The 25,518-nt window shown below is 38.1% G+C and overlaps 1 protein-coding gene across 5 annotated transcripts in view; it reads left to right on the top strand.

Annotated features, from left to right (window-relative positions):
* The window catches only part of Dync1i1 (dynein, cytoplasmic 1, intermediate chain 1), a 282,173-nt gene that overhangs the window by 219,301 nt on the left and 37,354 nt on the right, over nt 1–25,518 (top strand). For all 5 annotated transcript variants that reach the window (XM_013035856.1, XM_013035858.1, XM_013035857.1 and 2 more), the window contains 2 exons: nt 848–981; nt 4,967–5,111. In XM_013035856.1, the coding sequence (XP_012891310.1) occupies nt 848–981; nt 4,967–5,111 (279 nt within the window). The remainder of the gene's footprint in view (nt 1–847; nt 982–4,966; nt 5,112–25,518) is intronic.

Genomic DNA, 25,518 nt, shown 5'->3' with positions numbered 1-25,518 from the left:
GTAGAGTGGTTGCCTAACAAGTATGAGACCTTAGCTTCCATCACCAAAAGCACACACACACACACACACACACACACACACACATTACAATGATATCCCAGACTGATTTCTTAATTAGAGTTAGATACACAGAATTCTCTACTTAATGCCAGGAATATTCAGGTATATTGCTCGTACTTAACTATGCTTCATTTAGCAATGTGTCTTTTGAAATACATCGAATTCTCAATTTAACAACCCATTTTTATATAAAATAAAAGATTTTTATTTACTATGTTTAATGCATATTTAAACATCACTCAGCAGATCTAGATCCCACACACCACCAGCTGCCCTTCCTGACGTCTAGTTCCTGTTGAAATCTATTTTTTATGACCTGGGTGACAATTTTCTGGTTTCAGTCCACAGAAGACCTACAGTCATGCTTTGACAAGTGTGCTTAGTACATCTGATATTAATACATGTGTATTCTCATGAACAATTGATTTTGAAAATGTTTGTAAATACAAGGGTATTGTGTGTTTTATTAAAGCCCAGAGCTGACAAGTGTAATCATTACAGTATTATCTTTACTTTCTGCACCATTAGTTTCAAAACTCTCACCTGTCATCTCTGCCTGACTTAGGAAGCAGCAGCACAGGCTGATGAAATCCAGCTTGCCTGAAACCAAAGATACACAGCAGCATGAATGTCAGGGGCAGTAAAGCGTGGTTTCTGGCACTACTGGGGCCTTTTGTAACGCTGTGTGAAAAGCAAACAGATGATTTAGCCAAATGATTTTTCCATGCTATCTTTGGCATAGTGAGGAGTTGACAGATGGAAATGTAACCACACCATGTTTTGGTAGGAGAGCATGGAGTTGGTGTACAATAAGTCCAAGTCTGTTGCTGTTACCGGAATGGCTTTCCCGACCGGGGACGTCAATAACTTCGTGGTTGGCAGCGAGGAGGGTACAGTCTACACGGCTTGTCGTCATGGAAGGTGATTTTCTGTTTTCTTACCAATGACATTTTCCTCATTTCTGAATGACTACTATCACGTTCTAGAGTCTAACCAAAAGGTATTTCTGAAGACATAAAAAGCCTAACTTCACATCTTAATTAACTTAAAGAACACATCCGCTCTGGTCTTCAGCCATTTATATGAGCCTTGGTGGCTCATCCTGCTTGTCTGAAGGAAGTGTTCAGCATTTTAACAGATCCTATAAGACTGCCTGTCCCTTCTCAGCCACATCTTATGTAGATACTTGCAATCTTCAGTCTCACATGTACCAGGACAACAATCCCCATTTATTGTCTGTCCCTCTATGCCTTCATGAATTTCTACCTTCTAGTTCTAGTCTCTCATGGAAACCTATTCTTTTTTTTTTGGGGGGGGGGGATCCGGTCGTGGGGCCTGAACTCTGGGCTTGGGCGCTGTCCCTCAGCTCTTCAGCTCAAGGCTAGCTTTCTACCACTTGAGCCACAACACCACTTCCAGCTTTTTTCTTATGTGGTGCTGAGGAATTGAACCCAGGGCCTCAAGCATGCAAGGCAAGTGCTCTACCACTGAGCCACCTTCCCAGCCCATGGAAACCTATTCTAACATTTCTCTCGGCCTGGTTAATTCCTCCTCACCAATAAAGTGTCTGTGCAGAGATCATAGCATGTTGAAGCCTCTCTGATTCTCCTGAGCAAAGAAAGCCACTCTTTCCTCTTTGTCCTGTTGAATTTCATCTCTTTCATTCATTCTTTTAAGGAATGTTTAGTAAGAACCTACTCTATTGTAAAAATATAATAGTTGAGGATAGAGGACTAAGGAAGAAAATATTAGATTTAAGATGAAGCAAACTATCAAGAAAATTTAAGGAGAATAATCAGAGGAGGATTCAAAGCCATGGATACTTCATTTATTCTTCTTTTGCTTTCTATAGTAGCAGTGATCATATTTATTTCCATTATTCATTCATCTGCCACTTTTCCTTCCAAAACTATTCCATTTCATCTTCGATTTTCTGCCAAGTGTCAGGCACTAGTAAGCAAAAAGTGATAAATGCATATAAGAAATAAAGAAATGGCAATATTTAAGAAATAAAGAAATGGCAATATCTAAGTTATAGACAGAAGTTCTTGAAGACCCTTCCTATTGTAGGAGAGACATAAAGCACTATTTCATTTGCTAAAGATTAGAATACCATTTTGATAAAGAGGTTGGCAAATGTTCTTGAAAAAACACAGCTATTTGATTATAGTGGGTTCCAATAATTCAGACTATATGGCAAAATTACATGCACGACTCAACATATGGCCTTCTGTCCTTTAATAGGATCATCCTGTCCACACTGGTGCTTATAATTTCATTTTTACTTTCATAGTTCTTATCCATTACCCTTTTCACCATTGCATTTATCCCAGCCTACTTAGATATAATGTGGAACCACAGCTCAGACTCTCGTGTTTTAGTGACTTGTACAGGTTACAAGTATCTCTGACTCACCTGTATTTTCCCCACTTAAATAATACATGCTGTGATGTTTCTGCTGTTCTGGTTTCTAACTAAGCAAATCCCACACACACACATACATACACATGATATAAAGATGGCTTCACAGTTTCATGTCTCACCTCCTTATTACAAATTTCTGGCTAAAATTACAAGGTAGAGTTGATATTGATTCACATGATGTTTTCTGTGCACCTGCTTGGTCAGGGTAAATTTCTAGATGGTCTGAGTCATTCAGATGTCCTTTAAATCTGTTCAGGAAACAGATTAAATGAGATCAAAAATTTAAAAACAACAACAACAACTGGTACCCTGGTAAAATGAGTGACACATGAGGCACAGAATGTTTGGGGTGGGCCAAATGAAAGCACCTGTGCTAGAATCAGTAAGGTAGAAGTTCAACTGATTTAATCCACGTTATTATGTGGTCCCTTAGCCATCTGTGGAATCTATAGTATGTACTCATTGATGCTTTTTAGATTTTGTAAAGTTTGTCTAAAGTTGGGCACTCGTGACTCACACCTGTAATCCTAGCTACTCAGGAGTCTGAGGGTCATGGTTTGAAGCCAGCTTAGGAAGGAAAGTTTATGAGATTCTAACCTCCAGTTAACCACCAAAAATCTGGAAGTGGAGCTGTGATTCAAATAGAAGAATGCCAGCCTTGAGCAAAAACACTAAGAGACAATGTCTAGACCCTGAGTTCAGCCTCACTATTAGCATGCACACACACACACACGCATGCATGCACAAAAGTTTTATTTCTTGTAAACAAACTTCTACATGATGAATATTTTTATTTTGTGGCTTTTGTCCTTTTCAAGCACTACCAGAATAAACTGTTGTATCCCTGGGGCATACAGCACAAATCTCTTCACCAAGAACTTGATTTTGCCTTTTACATTGATCATCCATCTTAGATATGAGATACAGCTCTCAGCAAAGTCATAAAGAATCAGGCATCCAAATGGGTTATTTTAAATGGGTTATCTAGGACTACAGGAGAGAGAAAGGGAATTCTTTTTTTTTTTAACCTAACATAGAGAAGGTGCAAATCCACTTCCATAAATTAAACAAGGTCCTTATTTTGCACCTTATAAACCCTTTCAGGATGGTGTTAAGACCAAGTAGAGTCTCACCAGGGGCCACTTCAAAGATCAGTTTCTCATGTTCATTAGAACAAACTTAAATGATCACAGGTGGAAATGCTGTTAGCAGTTTCCCTGGGCATAATACTTAAGTGCCTGTTACATGGAACACACTCTGAAGTATTTTACTCAAGATTTCAAGTTTTGCTGAGCACATTGACATTTATTGGTGCTCTAGGGGGCCCAAATGTTTTAATAACTGGATTCATTTTTACTCCTGGAAACATAATATTAAAATCCCACATTATTTAAAATTTTGTCATATTAATTGCCTCATGCACATGAATTTCTAAATATAGTTTTTGGAATATATTTTCTGAATTGTGTATAATTACATGCATTATACTATCTGATAGAGGGTTGGAATAATCCCATTTTTGTTAAAGTGACTCTTTTCAAATGTGTATGCCTATGCCTCCAATGTGCTTTTGCTTTTTAAAAGAGAACTTAGGTCTCTCTTTTTCTTTGCTGTTTCATTCAACCAGTGTTTACTGTAGACTAAGTTTATACGAGATGCTTAGCAACAAGAGAGACATGGCATCTTCCCCTTTGTGGAATTTGTAAGTGGATTTGTAAACCTCTCTTCTGTTTCCAGGAAAGTGAAAAATATCATTTTTATATGTAAATTATGTGTCCTATATCAGGCTAACAGTAATTTCTATGAATTTACATTTTAAGATACTGATTTTCAATGAATGTAAGATATTACTCTGAAAGAATGAAAAATTATCTCTCCAGACATGTATGGAGTTTTAGAACCAATAATTCATCTCAAAGGAGTTAAAATGGAACGTGTATATGTACAAATGTTATTTGGGAACAAAAGTCTCAAAAGCTTCTGAGAAACAAGTGTGTTTTTTTCCATCAAAATAGTTCACACATGTAGTACGAGCTATTCAGGAGGCTGAAAAGATCACAGTTCAAAGCCAGCAGGGCAGAAACATCTGTGAGACTCTTGACTTTCATAAACCACCAAAAAGCCAGAAGTGATGGTGTGGCTCAAGTGATACAGTGCTAGTCTTGAGTAATAAAAGCACAATGACAGTACGCAGGCCCTGAATTCAAGTTCTAAAAACAACACACACGTGTACACAAACACACACACACACACACACACACACACACACACACACTTGTTACCCATACTGCTTTTTAATCACTGTAAGTAGTTTATTGTGCTTACAATTTCTTGCTCTCAAGAGAATGGTTTTATTCTGGCAATATGTGGTTATTGTTCTAAATTATGGGAAAGTAATTCTATCGAGCTGAGGTGTTTTTTTAAACAAGTCACTGATTTTGGAAGGTCACTGAAATTCTGCTCACATGTGCTCTTCCTACAGCAAGGCAGGCATTGGCGAGGTCTTTGAAGGTCATCAAGGGCCAGTGACGGGAATTAACTGCCACATGGCAGTGGGCCCCATTGACTTTTCTCACCTGTTTGTCACATCATCATTTGACTGGACTGTCAAACTCTGGACTACAAAGGTAAGAAGAGCTTGACTAAAATTCTCAGGTAGTATGTAAAGAAAGAGGATGGCTTTTTCTTCCATGGTACAGTTGTAACTAAAGCCTCCTATACGTAGTATTGGGTATGGATTTATACTCCAGAGCTAGTTAATGATTACCTTCTCAATCTATTTTACTTATTTTTAAATGTTGACTTAATGCTTGAAAACAGTCTAACCTTAAAAATATTAAGTGATTCAAATAATGATAAAATTCAAGGTATCTTTCACCAACACTAAGTCCATATACATGAATTGAATCATCTTTACCCAGACCTTTATAGCATCTATTTGTACATACACTATGGAAATAGAGGTTTATGTTTTGAGTCATCTGTTTTATTATTTTGTTGTTTGGTTTGTTTTGCAGCTTTGGAAGTTTTTAAGTGGGTACGTGTCCCTATATTGTTTATGTGTTAAAGAGAAATTTATTAGGTAGCCTAGGGAAGGAATGGTAGTGGCATTGACCAGTAATTTGGAATGGAAAAAAGTCAATGGATGTGGTGAATATTTAGATAAAAGCCTCAGAAATTGGTAACTGGTTTGATGAGACACAGAAAGAAAGAGAGCCATCAGCATATATAGCCAGGTACATGACCTGAGCAGCTTTCCCTGCCTAAGAGAAGAATGGATATGTTGGAGACGATCTTTGCACATGTTGAGTTTTAGGTGTCTGCAAGGTGCATTCCATACTCTACAGAAGGCAGTTTGCAGGCAATAGGAGATGTGGCTATCTTAATTAAGTGATAACAGTGGTTCTCAAAGCCAAGTTCAAACTGTGGGGATGTCTATAGGATTTGTAATTTCATTTCTACAATAAAATATTTAAAACATCAAATGAAAGTAGAAACTACCTATCAAAAGGAATAAAAGCTGAGATATTTCTTTTTTATTGTGAAAAAACTGTACAGAGGGATTACAATTACATGGGCAAGATAATGAGTACATTTCTTATCAAGCATTGTAGCCTCCTCCTTTGTTTCCCCTTCCCATCCCTTCCAAGCCTCCCCCAACTACCCAATCCTCCCCCCACCCCAAAGCTGAGATATTTCAAAGTCTCAAAATATAAATTTTATGTATAAATGATCAGCTAATTTAAAAAGCTTAGACAAGTACTTGTACAACAGAGAAATACAATAGACAAGTCCTTGTCTATTGACGATTTTTATAAATTATCATTTTAGGTTTGAGAATGATGTTATGATCATTTTAGGTGCTTTTCATTTTTAGGGAGATGGATTCTTATTGAAATATTTGCAATAAATATACTGATACCAGAGATTTGCTTAAAATGGGCAGTTTCAAATGGGCAGAACTTGGATATAGATGATGTGTTGATAATTATTGTAAGCTGATTTTTAATATATCTTAAATCATCTGCAATAAAAATCGCAAAAAAGAGTGTGTAAAAGTGACCAATACTTCAAAAATGAAATATATCCATTTTATTTCTTACCTCAGAAGCCAGTGGTACTCATGACAGATGGAAGATACTAAAGATGTGACATAAATTATAATGGGTCAAGAAGTAAGGGGAAAGTGAGAAGGCAATGAGGAAAAATCATAAATTTGTTTTCTGTGCTTCTTTTTTAAATTGTAGAGACTCTTGAGAACATTGTTGTTACAGAAAAACCAGTAAAAAAATGAGAGTGGAAAATCAACAAATAGACAGTAGAAAGAGGCCATTAAAATGTTGTTTTGAATGGGATCCATGACATAGGCAGGGGAAATGAACTTCAAGTTTGAGCAGTGACATTTCCTCTGTCTTAACAGGAGAGCAGCAAAAGAAAGAGACAAATATGTATAAGTGTACAGGTTTAGTGAACCAAAGTGAAACAAATTCTGATGATGGCTATTTTCTCAACAAAGTAAAGAGAGTCAATATTATATTAAATTGTATTCAGCTGGATACAGTGAAGGGAACAAAGTTCAGCTTGAACAGAGGAGAGTAAGAAGAAATCCTGGCCATATCCTAGCCATGGGGTTTAGTGAACAGAATGTTTTAGTGGCTCCAATTTTCAGGGCTGCTTTCTTCTAAGGGAGGTCAGCACTACAAAGGTGACATGGACAAGGGGGGGGACAGTTATGTGAATGTGAAGCTGCAGCCTGGTCACTGTGTGATCCAAAGACAACAGAGCATGGAAACTAGACAAGAAAACATTTGATGTAATAAACTGAAGCAGCAAGGAAATGAAGGCAGGCAAGAGAAAGTAAAGGGACCAAAGGATTGGAGGTCTCCATAAAATCAAAGAGCAGGCATGAAGGAAATAATTGAACAAAAGAATTAGTAAAAGAAGAGATGATTGTTAGGAAGAAAAACACTTACATTTGGTATTTCACAACTATCATACTTTGAAGAATGAGGAAGAGGAGGAGCTAAAGGAGGAGGTCATTGTCAAGATTGTGGTCCCATGTCAGCTGATATCTAATGAAGGTGAAATTCACCAGAATTATGGAGGTCATAAAGACAAAAGGTCAAGGCTTTGGGGCAGACAAGAATAATGGCCATCCTAAGTGTGATGGTTAATCTCGATCGAACTGAGGCATACCCAGGAGATTAATAAAACATACTTCTGAGTATATCAATGGTGGTGGTTTCCAGAGAGGATAAACTAAAGGTGGAAGACCTATCATGAATGCAGGTAGTACTGTTGAAAGGTGAGAAAACAGAGAAGCCACATTTTGAGAGGTCAAATCTTGGAGTCTTTATTAAAAGGCTGGCAACTGCATGGTGGACTTCTGTCTCGAAGACCAGCAGCCAGCAAATATACTTAACATTGTTAGAAAACTGAGCCGGAATGCCAGAGATAAAAGAAAGAACAAAAACAGTATCAACAAACTAATTCAACTCCAGTGAAGAGCTGGATTGGGATGCCATGGTGACCAGAGAAGAGCCAGGAGACAGGACACTAACACAGAGACAGGTGGCATGGCATAATGGCACCTGAGCTAGTCCGGCCCTAAGTAGGGTCAGGTCAGGGGGCAGAGTCATGGGAAACTCCCGGTCCCAGGCACTAGACTAACAGGTTTAGTATAACCTATTAGCCAAGTGCCTGCCCCTGCTTCCAAGAATTCAGGCATGCCCTTCACCTGGGAGGTGGGGCTTCATCTTCCCCCACCAAGAAGACAAGATCTCAGACCCTACCATCTAAGATGGTAGGCCAAGATGGACAAGATGGCTCAGGCTGGACCCAAACTACTTATTTCAGGACCATCCCATAACTGGGGCCCCCCGCTGGAATAAAAGAGGGAAAAGGAGAACATCCATGAGCTGAACTCAACCCCCTCTCTGCTTTGTGCTTCCATAGTGTGAGCTGTTCTTTTCCACCCACTTTCCACCATGATGGGTTGAAATATCTGAAGCCATGAGTCCAAATAAAAACTTCCATCATGAAACCATTTCTCTCAAGTATTGTCACAGGGGCACAGAAACAAATGTGCTGGAACACTGGCTACAGTGTTGAGGTATTCAGAAAGGTCTGGAGGAGATTGAAAGAGTTAAAGGATTGATAGAGCCAGATTTCTGAGCTTAAAAGAAGCAGAACTTTTTCCTGGAGTTCAGGAACAGTAAAGTAACCCCAGAAAGCAAGTAAGAAGCTGACCCACTCAGTATTTTGAAAGAACTACATGAGTAGTTTCTACTTGAGAGTCAGCTTCTTAGCTAACCTGGGAGGGAGGTGAAAAGCTTCAGGCAGGTAGTAGGGAGAGCCACCAACAGGTAAAAAGCTTTTCCTATGGAATGAAAGACCAGGGGTTAGGAGGGCATGGTGGAAACATCCAGCAAAGAAGGATCTATGAATAGTTTGTCCCAGTGAAACAAGTACTGATAGAAATTTCTAGAAAGTTCCCAAAGACTGTACCAAGAATGAAGAAGAAAGTTTCCAGAAAGAAAAGCAGGGGTGGGGGAAGAGGTCTGGAGTTGAGAATAGGAATTGTAGCAGAACGCAGGCAGCCTGAAGGAAGAGAGGATTAAAACACATCACACATTACACGTTCTAAGTTCACCCCACCCACCCTCGACCACACGGAGTTTCATCATGAAACCGCTGTCAGGGAGGACTTCACTTTGAAGCAGAAACTTTGTTGGAGTGGTTTTCCTGGCAAACAGAGAGCCAGGCTGCGTTCCAGGCAGCTGAGTCAACAGATACATAAGCCACCATTTCCATCCAAATGGCTAGAGGGAAGGGATACAGTCAGGAGATGAGGCTGGATGGATAAGTCTATATTTGATTTTGCAGTTTGATATTTTATGGGTAATGGAGAATCACTTTAAGATGGTATCAAAATTTAATTTTAAAAAGTATGATTGCAATACTATGAAAGACAAATTTTTATGGACAACCTATACCAACACGTATTGAGCTCCTACTGTATACCAAGCATCATCCTAAAGGCTTAAAATACATTGGTCCAAGCCAGGAGCTGGTGGCTTACATCTGTAATCCTAGCTACTCACGTGACTGATATCTGAGGATCATGGTTCAAAGCCAGCCCATGCAGGAAAATGCATGAGATTCTTATTTCCACCATGAGATTTCTTATTAACCACCAGAAAATCAGAAATGGCACTGTGGCTCAAAGTGGTAGAGCATTATTCTTGAGCAAAAGAGCTCAGGGACAGTGCCCAAGCCCTGAGTTCAAGACCCACTACTGACTATATATATAGATAGATATTTATATATACTTATATAGATAGTTACATTTAGATAGATATGCCAAATACATGTATAAAAACATATATTTTATATATATACAAAAATGTATATAGAGATATAGATATAGATAGATCAGTAGGCAGATAGATATATCCACTAAATCCTCAGAATAAAACTATGAGTAGATAGTCCATAGAATATGAAATAAGCATGTTTGGATGGTGTGTAAGAGAAGAATCTGGATTCATTTTGTATGACCTCAAAGCTTGAGTTCTTGGGACTAGAGATTTGACTTGAGAAAAAGTGCTTGCCTGGTATGTACAAGGCTTTGGGCTGGATTTGATCCATGCACACAAGATGAATGTATGGAAATATCACACAGAACCTCATTGATAGGTAAAACTTTTTTGATTATAGGTAAAACTATTTTATTAATAAAAAAACTTTAGGCCTGTGTTCTTTTCCATACCAGCATGGTAATGACAGAGAAAAAAAGTTCACATTTAACCCTAGTTTGATCTCTAGGTGAGAACTAGAATTTAGACAGTAAGCTTATACAAAAGAACACAAATCTGAGAGATTAAAGTCAACCAGATGTAATTACTGATTGACTTGATTTGAGAGGCAATCTATGGTGATTCTGATGTTCCTACCTTAGGCACCTGATGGAAGTGGACCAGAAAGGAGAAAAGGCTCACTTGGGTTGGAGGGGGAAATCAGCAATCTGGGCATGCCCAAAAAGGTGCCCAGAATTTCTTAGAGGTAATTGAAAATAGCTGTATCCATCTATTCAAACAGCTATAATAATATACCTTAAACTTTGTAATTTACAAACATTACTTGATTGCTCAGTTCTGGAGACTGGGAAGGCTAAGATCAAATCTAGTGCACCAACAATTTAGGATCAGTTCAGGGATCTCAGCAAAAGATGACACTTTCCTACTATATCCTTGTGTGACCAAATGGGTGAGCAACCTCCTGCGAGCTCTTTTATAAGGGCACTGATCCCAATCACAGGGCTCTGTCCACATGACCTTATTAACACCTATAACTCCCACCTTTAAATTTTATCAAGTTGAAAGCCAGGCACCAGTGGCTCATGCCTGTAGTCCTAGCTACTCAGGAGGCTGAGATCTGAGGATCACGGTTCAAATCCAGTCTGTGAGACTCTTATGTCCAATAAACCACTCAGAAAACTCGAAGTGGCTCTGTGGCTCAAGTGGTAGAGTGCTTGCCTTGAGCTGAAGAGCTGAGGGACAGTGCCCAAGCTCAGAGTTCAAGCCTCACAACCGACAATATGTGTGTTTATATATATATATATATATATATGTATATATATATATACATATATATATAAAATTGAAGACTAAATTTACACACATGGATTTGGAGAAATGACAAACACGCAGACCAAAACAATACCAAAGGTATTTGTAATAGCTGAGGTAAAAATATAGCTATGACACTGCTTAGCATACAGTCATTCACTCCCAAAGGTAAAACTACTAATAGCATGTGATTTGGGGCGGATGTGAGTGCAACCTAGAAGTTGCTGATGCCACAGGTGCTGAGACATGAGAATGTGGCCATGGTAAATACCAGAAATGTGGAGGAATTCACAGGAGAGGTAAGAAGAGGTCATGATGATCTCAATGAGTGCAATTTCAGTGGAGCAGTGGAGACAGACTGTGTGGTTGAAGAAGGACCGTGGATACTAACTATTGACAGCATTTCAGGATAGGAGAAATTCCAATGATTAGCAAGGAAAGCCAATGTCAGGTTAGGATTTGGTCATTGTTTAAGAGACAAGAGTATGTTTGTGGCTCAAAGAGCCAATGAACAACATAGATAAAGAATATGTCCTTTGGGCTGGGAAGGTGGCTCAGTGGTAGAGTGCTTGCCTTGCATGCATGAGGCCCTGGGTTCGATTCCTCAGCACCACATAAGCAGAAAAAAAAATTAGCCGGAAGTGGCACTGTGGCTCAAGTGGTAGAGTGCTAGCCTTGAGCTGAAGAGCTAAGGGACAGAGCCCAGGCCCAGAGTCCAGGCCCCACGATCGGACCAAAAAAAAAAAAAAAAAAGAATATATCATTTAAAGCTGAAACAAGGACACAGGATGACCCATTGCAACAAGGATACACAGAGGACAGTATATTGGGAATGAATTTTACAATTTGGGGGGAAGGGCGGAAGGGGAGGAGTGTGAGAGGTGGGGGAGGGAAGGGGTATTGGGAGAACAACAAGGAAGAAAGGGAAGGGGTAACAATGATCAACAAATAATGTACTCATTGCCTTACTCATATAACTGTAACCCCTCTGTACAGCATCTTAACAATAAGATGTTTAAAAAAAGAATATGTCGTTTAAAAAATGGAAAAAGATTACTTCAGTGCCTGTGATGGTGTGCTATATGGAGAGATAGGAGTAGAAGACATAGAACATGGATAAGACTGGAAAAGGTAGCTCGCCAGTAATGGAGCAAGGAATGAGAGGCTCTGTGTTGTAAGGGAAGTCTTGATGAACACTAGGACAAGTGGGAGAGGAAGGAGGCTTGTACCAGGTCCTACAAGATATGGGACAGGGCCCTGACTCTGAAAGATATCTGAATTTCAGATACAGGAAAAGCTGAGACTGAATACCACTGACTCTTTTTGTAAGCAATGTCTAACTTAAATTTTACAAGAAGATAAATTTTATAAGAAGATAGTCTGGAATTGCTGTTGTTAAATTTTAGGTTTTCAACAATATCCTGAGTCTGACATGTGACATTCCCTACAGCCTGGCTACTCTTCTTATAATAGGCAGATGGATTCAAATGTGGGAAATATATCATTTATCTGCTTCCCCTTCAGAGGTTTTAAAAGTGTGGTGGCTGATCAGAAGCAACAGCGTTATAGGATACTTACTAGATATGTAAAAGCTCAGACCTCATCTTAGATCTTCTGCACCAAAACACTTGGCAGGTGCCCAGTGATTTATATGTAGCAAGCCCTTTAGATAATCTTGATGATGCTACAATAGAAAGAATCCTTCTCTAAATTACTGTGGAGCTCTATTTCAAGTTATTCATTCTACGGAGCTTAGTGTCCCACCCCCAAACTTGGTTTTCTGATATAGTTAGTATTCCATTTGTCTTTGTCTAAGGGTTTGTACTGTGAATTTGTTTGAAACCTCAAATTAATTCTTAACAGTTTTGGTGAGGTGGGACAAGGGTTAGGCTTAGAACTCTTGGCAATATTGGCTAGCGTATTTCCTATTCTTAACCTGAACAAGCATAATCTCTAAGGAAAGCAGTAGCCACATCTCTTTAAATTACTCATAATTTTTGTAGGACTATGACAGAAAAATACCTGAACAAATAAGACAAAATGAAAAAATAATCTTTTTAAAATACTATTAAACAGTAAGTTTGCTATTTTCAGTCAATATTTGTAAAGTAGAAAAGGAAATGAGATGTGCAATTCTTTTTGTCTCTCTGACAATGGTTATCTTAGCAATCTATTTTACACTCAAGAAGTAATTGAGTCAGTTTATCAATTAAATGAAACTGCTATGGTGGAATCACTCAGAAACCATATCAGTGATATCTTAACACTGAAGTTTTCAAATGAAATAACATAAAGAAGAATGTTCAGAATTGTTGAAAGAGTTGATGCTAACAATGTTTTGAATTAGCTAGAAATCCAATTTGGAAAGGGTAGCACTATAATACTTTGTTCATGAAAATAAGTAGAGCTCAAAGAATAACAAAAAATATTCAAAGACAAACTCACCAACAGGAAAATTTAACAACAGAAATATACATTTTGTGCACTCGATTGACCAAAATATTTTTCTAGCACAAATATCAAGTATAAGGGAAGAAGGCATGTATTCCAGAGAATAAATGCTAGAATTAGAGCACTGCATTTAATCAGAGTCTGTATTCCTTCATGAAGGCCATTTCCCCTACCTTTAGAAACACAGAAGGTAGGACCATAAAGGCCAAAATTAAAAGGACAGCTTCTTTGCATGGAACTTTTAAATGAAAAAGTATATTTGGAAACAATGTAATCATTGCCAGTTCTCCTTGCAAATTTGAATGATTAATATTCCCAGTAATTCACATGTGCTTTTATTTAAATTTTCTGTGAATATTAGGCAGGTTGGAGTTGTAAACTAGGAAAAACTAAAGGAAGAATGTTATACTGCATTTTTTGAGAGATTCATGGTTCTAAATATCCAAAAGGATAACTTAGTTTATAAGCACCAAATAGCCATATTTGATTGTAGGTAGCAATTTTATCTACATAACAGTATTGGGAAATCTTGAAATTTTTGGATTATTCAGCTATGCTGAATTAAGATGAAATGTAAATAGTTACACACTAATGATAGAGACTGTTTCTTTTGGGGGGAGATCAGAACTTAAGGCAATATAATTAATGGCAGCCTTTTTATATTTTGTATTATTTATTTCATTATTTATCTGTTTATTTGTTGTGCTAGAGATAGTGCCCAGGTGCTCACATATGCTAGACAAGCACTTGACCTCTAATCTCTACCCCAAGCTTCATTTTTATTTTATTTATTTATTTATTTTGCTGGTCCTGGAGCTTGAACTCAGGACCTGGGCACTGTCCTTGAGCCATTCTGTGCTCAAAGCTAGCACTCTACCCCTTGAGTCACAGCACCACTTTCAGCTTTTTCTGTTTATGTGGTACTGAAGAATCGAACCCAGCGCTTCATGCATGCTAGGGAAGCACTCTACCACTAAGCCACATTCCCAGCCCTTCATTTTTATTTTATTTTGGTTGGCCATGGGGCTTGAACTCTGGGCCTGGGCTCAGCTCTTCAGCTCAAAGCTAGCACTTGAGCCGCAGCACCATTTCCGGTTTTCTGAGTAGTTTATTGGAGATAAGAGTCTCATGGAGTTTCTCCCCCAGGCTGGCTTTGAACCATAATCCTTAGGTCTCCTGAGTAGCCTCCTGAGTAGCTAGGATTACAGGCATGAGCCACTGATGCCCTGCTCTCATTTTTATTTTTAAAAACAGTAATGCAACCATTTCTGAGGAGAGATGTTTTGTCTGTCACTTTATTTATCAACATATTTTATGTAACTATATATAAAGCCCTATATGGCCTATGTATCATCAGACTGATAAAATATAACCATGTGTAGAACATATTATTGTCATAGATCGTCAACACAAAATATAAGAGATTTCAAATGAAGAGTAAAGCAGACAGATGTGAACTGATGGTGGAGTCTGGAGGGCAGGGCATGCTTCCCAGGTGAATTCTCACATTTGACATACCTTGCTGTATGTCTTCATATGCCTGGCTTCCATTTACCTCTAAATTATTGAAAATAAAAATCAGATACAAACATCTACCCTAGACCTTGCTGTCCCATTCCTATCTCTGTCCTTTTTGTACTAAGTGCAGCTACAGTCCCTACCATTCTTCTTAATTCCAGATCTCCACTAGATCTGCTCCTTCAGAAGTTGCCCTGACCTCTTTCTTACCAATGCCAGGGGTCACTTTGTGGTCTTCATTTCCTTTCATGTCTGCTGCTTTAATAATGTTGATTTGCTCCTTGGAAACTCTTTCCTTAAATGCATCAATGAGATGACCTTAAGGGTGCAATAAAATGATTTATACTTAATTCTATGCTGGATGATCTTTTTTAAAAATGAAAAAACTGCATTGTCTGAATAAATTCTGTTGAGTATCAACTTTTACCTTTTACCATATCTTAGCATATTAAACTTCCCATCCATCAAAAAAGGCTGGAGTTGATGCTTAGAAATAAAGTATGTACTCTTGGCTGGATTAAAACATTCATTATTCCACTCAGTGTCTCTGTTTGCTGAGGTTTGGGATAATTCTTTTTCCTGCGCTGCAGTTTGGCTTCGTGGCTAGACAAGTTATGAGTTTATGGACTTTTTATCATTGCATCCAGTTTGGAAAGTTTTGGTGGATTCCAATTAAACATTGGGTTCATATTTGTTTTGGTCTTGGTACAGCTTCACAAGGATTTAGTTTCCTGATACTGTTCATGTATTTGCCAGGTCATTCCCTTTCTTTAGACCTCAAAGGGCATGTGCTTCTTCCACTAGTATTGACACCTTTCTGTATTAGAGTTTGGGGATTTAAAATCTAGTTCCTACGTGTTGACAGGTCAGGTATATAGACTAACTTAATGTCTGTGTTGGTGTGGATCTTGAACACCACCCTGGGGTGCTGTCATGCAAGAACCTTTTACAATACACATTTGGTTGATAGAAATCACTGACTTAATCCAAATGGATCTTGACAATGCATAATCTTTCCTAGCAGTGAACATGCATCCTGCTCTACACATCTTTTAACAAAATAGTGACTCTGAGAATGAAATTGTCTAAGTGACTGAGGTTAATGACTACATAAATCAGAAAGAGCATTTTCTATTTGTCAAGCAGCTACTGTAAGATCAATAAGGACTACTATTTCATTTGGAGGTCTTCTCCTAAGGTTCATATCTAAGATGAATGGCTTACCTTGTTGTGTTCCTTCAGAGCTACTAGAAAAAAATCATAATTTGAATTTTGTATGAATGAGAGAATAGAAACATGTTTTCATTAAAGAAAGGCATTAGTTATCTCTTTTCAAATATAATCATTAAAATGATTGAATACTGTAAATAGTATTTAAAATCATTATACTATATTCTATACATTAATAAAAAAATTCTCCTTTCTTTGTCCACTGGATCACAATTATTAGGCAATAGAATTGCTACCTGTGGAATTCTCTGTGGAATGTGAGGCCTTGGACCTTAGCTTTTATCACTTTTTGTGGACATATTTCCAGGACTTGGCATAGTAGTTGGAACTCAATAGCAAACATTTAATAAATCATTGAATTAAAAAATAAATCATTGAATTAGTATGTGAACAAATAAATCGAGTTGTTTTTAAAGATGGGCACTGAAGAAGTACTAGAAAAATATTTAGTTAATAGTAGTTTTGAGCAGTAAAAGTCACAATTCAGGAATATAATAGACTTTAAAGCCCTTACCAGGAGACATTTTGAGAAAATACAATTTTGAGGGCAAAGCTCTTAGGCAACCCTCCAAGAGTAGGATGGCCTCCTAACTATATTCCTTATAAAGGACATGACTGGAATTCTGATTCCCTTTTAAGACTGGTATGAAGGGCTGAGCAAACAGATGTGTTCCTCATTTGTCCCATCTGCTCTAGGGTGATTGTCCAGCAAATGAGGAGAGCTTTTTCTCCAGACTGGCCTCAGGGGTGCATGCTCTGGAAAATCACTTTTTGGTGTGCTGTAGCCCTGTTTCATGCAGGGATGCTCTCTCTAAAGATAGTCCTGGGAAAGTTTCTTTTACATGATGTGGTTCCTCCAGAAGAATGGAGGAAATAATCGTTTCTATATCATAGTAACAACAGATGATATAAAAATGTGATAGATTTTTTTCCAAGTCTTTCCATTTCCTAACAAATGGGGCGATAACATTCTTTCTGATGGAGGCATAGAATTCCATTGTATAGATATACCACATTTTCTTGATCCATTCATCTACTGAGGGGCATCTGGTTGGCTCCGTATCTTAGCTATGGAGAATAATGCTGCGATAAAAAAATTATATTAAGTGATGTAAGCCAGACCCAAAGAAATAGAGGTCCCATGGTTTCCCTTATTTGCAATAATTCGTATGTCTAGGATAATCTTATCAGATGAGCAGAAAAGCACAAAAGCTATGTACATATGACCATATAAGATGATGTCAAGCATCATGAATCCCAAGATATGGACACAAGAGGGTTTTCTTTGTTGTTGTTATTTTTAATGTACTATATGATTTTCTTTGTCTCTTTTATATGTTCTTCCTCCTATGGTATGTCCCTGTTGTCACTATACTTGATTCTGGTACTCTGTATCTTGTATATACAATTGTCTAATTTGGGGAGGGAAGGAAAATAACAAAATGCTGAAACAAGGACACAGGATGACCCATTGCAACAATGACACTCACAAGACACTATGTTGGAAATGTTCTTTACAACTTTGGTGGGGGAATGAGTAGGGGAGGTAGAAGAGGGAAGGGATTTTGGGAGAAAAACAAAGGAGGAGGTAACAAGGCCTGACAAGAAATGTACTTATTACCTTACTGATGTAACTGTAACCTCGCTGTACAGCATCTTTACAAGAAAATAAAATGTTTTAATCCAAAAATTTAAAAAAAACAGTGACAGAGAAGCTCTCAAACCCAGAGACATTCAAGTTGAAGTGTGAGTATGTATTAGTTAGATAAAGGCAAAACGGAGGGTAATGAAGCAGGATAGACAGTATGCAAAAACACAAAAGCATGAGATTGTAGCCACTGTATAGCTGTGTAAACTTAGAAAAGTTACTTAACCTCTTCATGCAATGGTTTATTCATGTATTAAGGGAAAATTAAAATATCACCTATTTAACAGGGTTCTCATGAAGATTAAGTAAATCAATATGTATAATGCTCTTTTAAGAATAGACTTACCACCATGAAAGTAACAGATGATTTTATTATTAATATTAAGTGCTCTTATTCTTACTAAGTGTTGTTATTATTAATTTGATGTTAAGGTGGCTTATTTTGGGGTGCTATACTGTTGATCTTGAATGGGCTCCCAAAAGCCCTCTAATTAGAGGTGGCAGAATCTTTGCAAGGTATGACCTAGTCAGAGCATCTTAGATCATTGGATGTGTGCCCCAGAAGGGAATTACAAGTCCCTGGCTTGTCTTCATCCTTTCTTTATTCCTGATTTATGATGTAACCAGGTTTGCTTTGCCATGTACCCTACTCATAATAAGACACTTCACTTCAGATCCAATGGGGCCAACCTATCATAAATTGATATCTCCAAAACTATGAGCCAAAGCAAACATTTTCTGTTTATGTTGATTATCTCAAGTGTTTTATTACAGTAATACAAGGCTGATTTACACATTGTGATTGGAACTGTAGATACTAGATAATCTAATGTGAACACTGAAAAGTTAGCTATGAGGATAGCAAAAAAGATTTCAAGAGGTAGTTGTGATGCCATGCAGCAACAATGGAAGGCTGACAGATTATGTTAAAGTGGAAGTTCTCTTACTGATGTCATGCAGAATGAGATCATCATCTCATTCTAACCACACTGTTAGCATCATATTTTACATCTGCTGATTGCTTTAGCGAATTATCAGCAGTATGTGTGCTCTGCATTAACTCCAGGATATATTCCAGAGGTCTTTGTATCTCGATGTGAGTTGACTGGGTTAATAGTGTGCATCCAATTCCATCACATTCATTGGTAGCAACTTGGTCCTCTAATTCACTTCCACACCTATATTTTCCAAAGAGGCTGGATTATCAGACACTCAGCATTGTCATTCCCATAGAAGCTACATTTAAACCTAATCCTGACATATAAACTGGATTGTGCCAGTGACAGCACATAATATTAAGTACATTTTATTAACTGTCCTGCCATATGAACTCATTGTGTGGTTCATAGCAGAATCATTTTGTTTGACCTTGTTGCCCATTTTATGTTCACCTGCTTCTATGTTATATCTCCAATGGCTCTTTTCTTTTTATCAACTTATAATTTTTTAAGTTTTGGACTCAAATATGTATTCCTTGCTTATCTTTCTTAATTTCAACAATCATCTCTAGTTGGTAAGCCAGATTCTTACCCACAGGAAGATCCGTGTGTCTGTTCATACCTGCTCTTCCACAAGTCCCAATGTAAGCAAGACAAGAAGAAACAGGGAGTTACATTTGTTTTAGACTGCAGAAAAGTGCATGTAAAGATTTTTATTCTTAGCAATGCTAGTCTTGAGGACTTTTACAATAACTATATATTTCTTCACCTTGTTTGACAAGCTAGTAGATAACTACACATTCTTCTTGTTCATCTTTATCCTGTGTCTAAATCATAGGAGTCTGCCATGATTCCATATGATGTCAAAAGAGCAGAATTTGCCCATTAAGAAAAATTACTACTTTATCAACTTGAAACAATATATATTGGGAGATTATTTTTGTTCTTCTAGGGCTTTTTAAAGAATAAATAAAAATTGGGGAGTTGAAAAATAAATATAATTAATCTTTGAAAACTCTCCTTTTTCCTTCCAAAGTAGAGTAACCAGCTTTCCCATAAATCCTGGGGCACCAGACCTCAGTGTTTACTACTGGAAGTTCACCAGCTCTGTGGAAGTTTCTGGAAAGGAATGCTGTGGAATTGGCTGTAGAGTCAAATAACTTTCTCTCCTGTCCCCTGGTTCATTGGCTTGAACTAAGTCCAAGTCAAAAGTAAGAAAAGGTCTGTTGTAAGTTGTCAGTTTCCTTCTCACTTAAGATCCTCCTCAGTGATTACAAACTTGACTTTTAAACCAGAGTTCCCATTTACCTCTTTGCCAGGCCCACTGCAGTACAGGGTGCCATTGGCCAGCAGTCCAGGAGGGCTTTGCTTGAGACTTGGCTTCCATCCACCAATGAACTTAATTGATGCCTGACTTGGTTGGTTTTTCACTCCTCTTATTTCCAAGTTTTAACAAAAGCCAAGACATGACATGAGTTTTACTCTTCTTTTATTATTAGAACCATTTCCTTAATATATCAGTCCATGGACTGTCCACATAAACTGTGTCTAAGTGTGCATCTGTTGGGATTATTTCTTCTCTTTATAGCCTTTTTTGCTAGTATAAATCTGTAAGAAGTTAGAATAGCTGCCTGCTGTCCTCTTAAAAATTCCTCTCCTACACTCAGCCCCAAAAGTTTATTTATTGGGAAACTAGTTTCTTAAGAGCAGAGAAGATTATACTTCCTTAATCAAGTTTGTGATAAAAATATTACTAATTTCTCTGAGATGGGGTCTCTGTTTCTGTTTTCTTCATACTCTTAGATAACCTTCCTAAAATACCTCTTTCATAATGCTATTTTCTTTTTCCACAACACTCAATAGTGTCTGCAATAATGTAACCTCTTTTCTTTTTTCTTTTTTTTTCTGTGTGTGTTTGTGTGTTTGTGTGTGTGTGTGTGTGTGTGTGTGTGTGTTGGCCGTAAGGCTTGAACTTAGGGCCTGGGCACTGTCCCTGAGCTCTTTTGCTCAAGGCAAGTGCTCTACCACTGAGCCACAGCACCACTTCTGGTTTTCTGGTGGTTAATTGGAAGTAAGACTCTCTTGGCCCTTCTTGTATGAGCTGATTTTGAACCATGATCCTCAGATCTCAGCCTCCTTGAAGTAGCTAGGATTACAAGCATGAGCCACCAGCACCCAGCTCTGGAGCCTCTTAACAAATAATTCTTTCAAAGGAAAAGAAGGAATAATGTGTTTTTAAGTGAGAGTTAAAATTGGCAGCACATTATCAGTAAGGCCTCCGTTTCTCATGAAGGAGCCGACTCTGCTGCAGGTGGACATTCTCTGACTGCCCTGACCGTATGATTCATTTCCACCATAGGGTGCTGAGAGAACAGTCCTCCTAGCAAATAACACTGGACAGTGAATGATGGATGACAAACTACTCTGCTTGCTTTCCTAATCATTTCAAGCACCTCAGCCTGATTTCCTCATTCTCCACACTTGGGGACAAGTGTCTAACCATTGGTCTGACAAGTGCAGAATACAGTCCTCCCCAAGTACTGAAGTAATAATGCTGAGTACATTTTTAAAAATTAGTCAAGAAAAAGAGTATTTCAGCTAATATGCTTGAACATATCCAGAGAGAGAACAAGAGAAAGAAAGAGGGAAGAGTAAAAGAGAGAGACAGAGACAGAGAACTAGGTATTCAGAAATAATATTTTTCAGTGGAGATTTGCCAGGACTTTAAAAGTCATGGAAGGAATTTGGGGTAGAGACAGGTGTAGTACCAGCATTTTGAGTAAGTATATCATTTGTTTTGTGTATATATGCTGATATTGGGACTTAAACTCAGGGCAGGGAACTCTCCCTGAGTGTGTTTTACTGAAGTCCATCCCTCTACCACTTGAGCTACAACTCCTCTTCTGGCTTTTTTCTGGCTACTTGGAGATACAAGCCTCATAGACTTTTCTGCCTGCACTGGCTTTCAGATCTCAGATCTCAGTCTCCTGAGTAGTTAGGTTTATAGGCATGAGTTACCAGTGCCTTTCCCACTCATATTTTTTGGATGGTGAAAATACTTTACTTAGAAGACTTTTCCATTGTTAGATTCTGTTTCTAAAAAATATCCTTTCTAAGAACATCCTTTCTCTTTTTTTAATTTGTTTTTATTATAGAGGTGAAGTACAGAGGGGTCACCGTTACATAATTGAAGTAATGAGTATATTTTTTGAACAGTGTCCACCGCTTCCCTTGTTTTCTCCCAGTTTTTTTCCCTCCCAGTCCCCCTCCCTAACAAGTTGTATAGTTCATTTTCAACAGTGTCTAGTGAGTATCCCTGCTGTATATGTTCGCTTTGTCCCATCATTTCTGTGTTCCCTCTTACCCTCCCCCAAACAGATAAACTTACATACAAGACAAAAGGTACAGTAATCAAAAACAGCAACAAAGAAGAGGGAAAAAACACCAAAAAGCAAAAATAACAAAAAACACACAATTTCTTGGAGTTCATTTTGATACACATCTTTTTTTCTTTTGTAAAATCCAAGTCTACATAAGGAACTTTGATAAAAGGTCAACAAGAAAATCTGGTTAAGCCATAGGAATTAGACTAGAAGAGGACTTTGCAAATTCCCCATGAAACTTCCTAGCCTTGCAGAACAGAAAACTGATGTATAGAGAAGTGCAATTAAATTTCTTTCTAGCCCAATATTTTTATGACTTCCTATTTACTGTAATCGGGTTAGTTAGGAATCAGCATGCTAAAGGATCAGATGATGTTTTGAGCTGTCTGCCTATTCTTGTCTGCCAGTTAGATGTGGCTCAGATACATGTACAATTTGTCAGATTTTGTGTTTTAACAGTCATGAAAATATTCTTATAATACATATACTCAACACTCTATTCAGCACCGAACAGAGTATAAATGTATTTTATTGCCTTTTACAAGTTTCCTGAGGTTAATGACCATCTGTCACATTTAATCTCCATTCCTTATTGCTTTCACGAAGGACAGTAAGTGGTTAAATTTTTATAGTACTGAGTTTTGAACCCAGGGCTTCATACTTGTTAGGCAGATGTTGTACTACTTGAACTACACCTTTAGCTGCTTTTGCTCTAGTTATTTTTGAGATGGGGTCTCTTTTTTTCCAGGCTAATATGAATGAAGATCCTCCTATTTAGATTTCCCACCATAGCTGGGATGGCAGATGAATGCCATCATGCTGAGTTTTTTTCTTTTATTCTTTTTACTTTGTATTTTACTTCTTTATTTTTGGGTAGTAATGAGGTTTGAACATATTTGCTAGGCAGGTACTCTACTATTTGAACCATACGTCTAGCCTGTTATTTGCTGGTTACTTTGATGATGAAATCTAGCAGTCTTTCCCACCTGGGCTGTCCTCAAACCATGATCCTATGGATCTCAACCTCCTGAGTAGCTAGAATTACACATACTCCAACCAGGCCCAGCTTTTCCTGTTGAGATGGGGAAAGCCCCACAAACTTTTCTTCCTGGGCTGGAGTGGAACAATGATCCTTCTGACCTCAGCCTCCTATATAGCTAGGATTGCAGGCATGTGCTCCTGAGTCCAGCCATAAGTAGGTAATTTTTAATATTGCTCATTGTCTTATGGACTATATCTATGTGTGTGTGTGTGTATGTGAAATAAAGTTTTTAGCATTTATTTTGCTCATGGATGTCAAGATAAAACTCAAAGTTTTTATATTTACTATAAAATTATTCCATCTTTCATTCAGGTACTCTAAATACTGAAACACAGCTTTACCCCTAATAGACCACCGAAGACACCTGTCCTTTTTTTTTTTGGTCCAGTAATGGGGCCTGAACTTTGGGCCTGGATGCTGTCCCTCAGCTCTTCAGCTCAAGGCTAGCGCTCTACCACTTGAACCACAGCGCCACTTCCGGCTTTTTTCTTTTTGCTTATGTGGTGCTGAGGAATCGAACCCAGGGCCTCGTGCATGCAAGGCAAGTGCTCTACCACTGAGCTACCTTCCCAGCTCTGACACCTGTCCTTTTTTAACACGTCTACATTCATATCTGCTCCATTGACCTTTTTCCCTTCTACCCAGTCAGTTAGGTATATGAATGTTCACAGCACAGTGTTTATATCAAACTGTGTGCAACCTTTATCATTACATGCAAGAATAACAGTGCAGATTTCATGAAGATTTTGCCACAAAGCAAAAGTGAATATTGTCTTCCCTAGATTTGGTCAAGGAATTTGGACAAAGATAAAAATAAGCCCTCTCTCTCTCTCTCTCTCTCTCTCTCTCTCTCTCTCTCTTTCTCTCTCTCTCCCCACATATATAATTACATATATTATATATATAATTTTTACTCAAACTTGAATGATGATTAGAACTTGTAATAAGAAAATAGTTCTTGTCAACTTTCAGTATTGCCTTGTTATTTTCATTGTAATGGATTTTAAATGCATGTGGACATAAAACAAAATATATGCTCCTTAGCCTTATTCATTCAGTGTGTACCCTTGTTTTGATTGCCTTAAGGTTTGAATGCAGGGCCTCTCACTCATCAGTTTGCCTTGCTCTGCTGGCACTCTACCACTTGAGCCAAATACCCAGCCCTGCTTTTTGCTGGTGATTTTGGAGATAGAATCTTGCAAACTTTACTTTTCAGGCTGGCCCAAACAATAATCATTTGGATCCCAGCCTCTTGAGTAGTCAGAAGTACAATCATGAGCAACTGGTACCCAATTTCAAACATGTATTTATTATTTATTAAGAATGTACTGTGGGCTGGGAAGGTCATTCAGTGGTAGAGTGCTTGCCTAGCATGCATGAAGCCCTGGGTTCGATTCCTCAGTACCACATAAACAGAAAAAGCTGGAAGTGGTGCTGTGGCTCAAGCAGTAGAGTGATAACCTTGAGCAAAAGAAGCTCAGGGACAGTGCCCAGGCTCTGAGTTCAAGCCCCAGGACTGGCAAAAAGAAAAAGAAAAAAATATATACTGTGGTCCGGGCAATAGAAATATCACAGCAGCAAAGATATATGGAATCCCTAACATTGTAAATTTTTCTCACTGATGGGAGGAAAACAAAGAGAACAATAAAAGAAACTGAACAGTTCATATTTTGTTATTTACCACAATTATAGTCTGACCTACTGAAATGGCAATGATGGTAGGGGAAATACAGTTAGATTTTTGCAAGCCTAGGTTACATTTTCCATATCCAATCTGCGCATGATGGTTCATATGTTTTCCTGTTGAAAGGCACCTTATTTAATATGCATAGTTGATTCACTGAGCTTGAATTCTAGCCAGTAGCGCCTGCCTGAAGGAAGCTTCCCTGACACACGCCTTTTCTCCAGAGTATACATTATATTGTGAACTTCACAGCTTGTGTAAGCTAAGAAACACTCTGAAGTACTTCAGCACAAAGGGCGGATAATGAACCAAATAGGCCACAAAACTGACATGGTCTACAGGTGGAGAGCTGCAGAAGGAAGACGGGGCCCTGCATGGAAAACCAAATGCTTTAGGAATGTAGTAGCAATATATTTAAATATAATCACCTAAGACAGATTGCTAGGCAGCCTTACAACAGAGCTCCTAAAAGAGAAGGCAGCTCACAGCAGCTGAGGTGCGGGGAAGGGG

The sequence above is a fragment of the Dipodomys ordii genome, unplaced genomic scaffold (genome assembly GCF_000151885.1).
Source record: "Dipodomys ordii isolate 6190 unplaced genomic scaffold, Dord_2.0 Scaffold227, whole genome shotgun sequence".
Taxonomy (NCBI): Eukaryota; Metazoa; Chordata; class Mammalia; order Rodentia; family Heteromyidae; genus Dipodomys; species Dipodomys ordii.
Note: the sequence above shows the minus strand (reverse complement) of the source record. Positions and strands in the feature narration are given on the sequence as shown.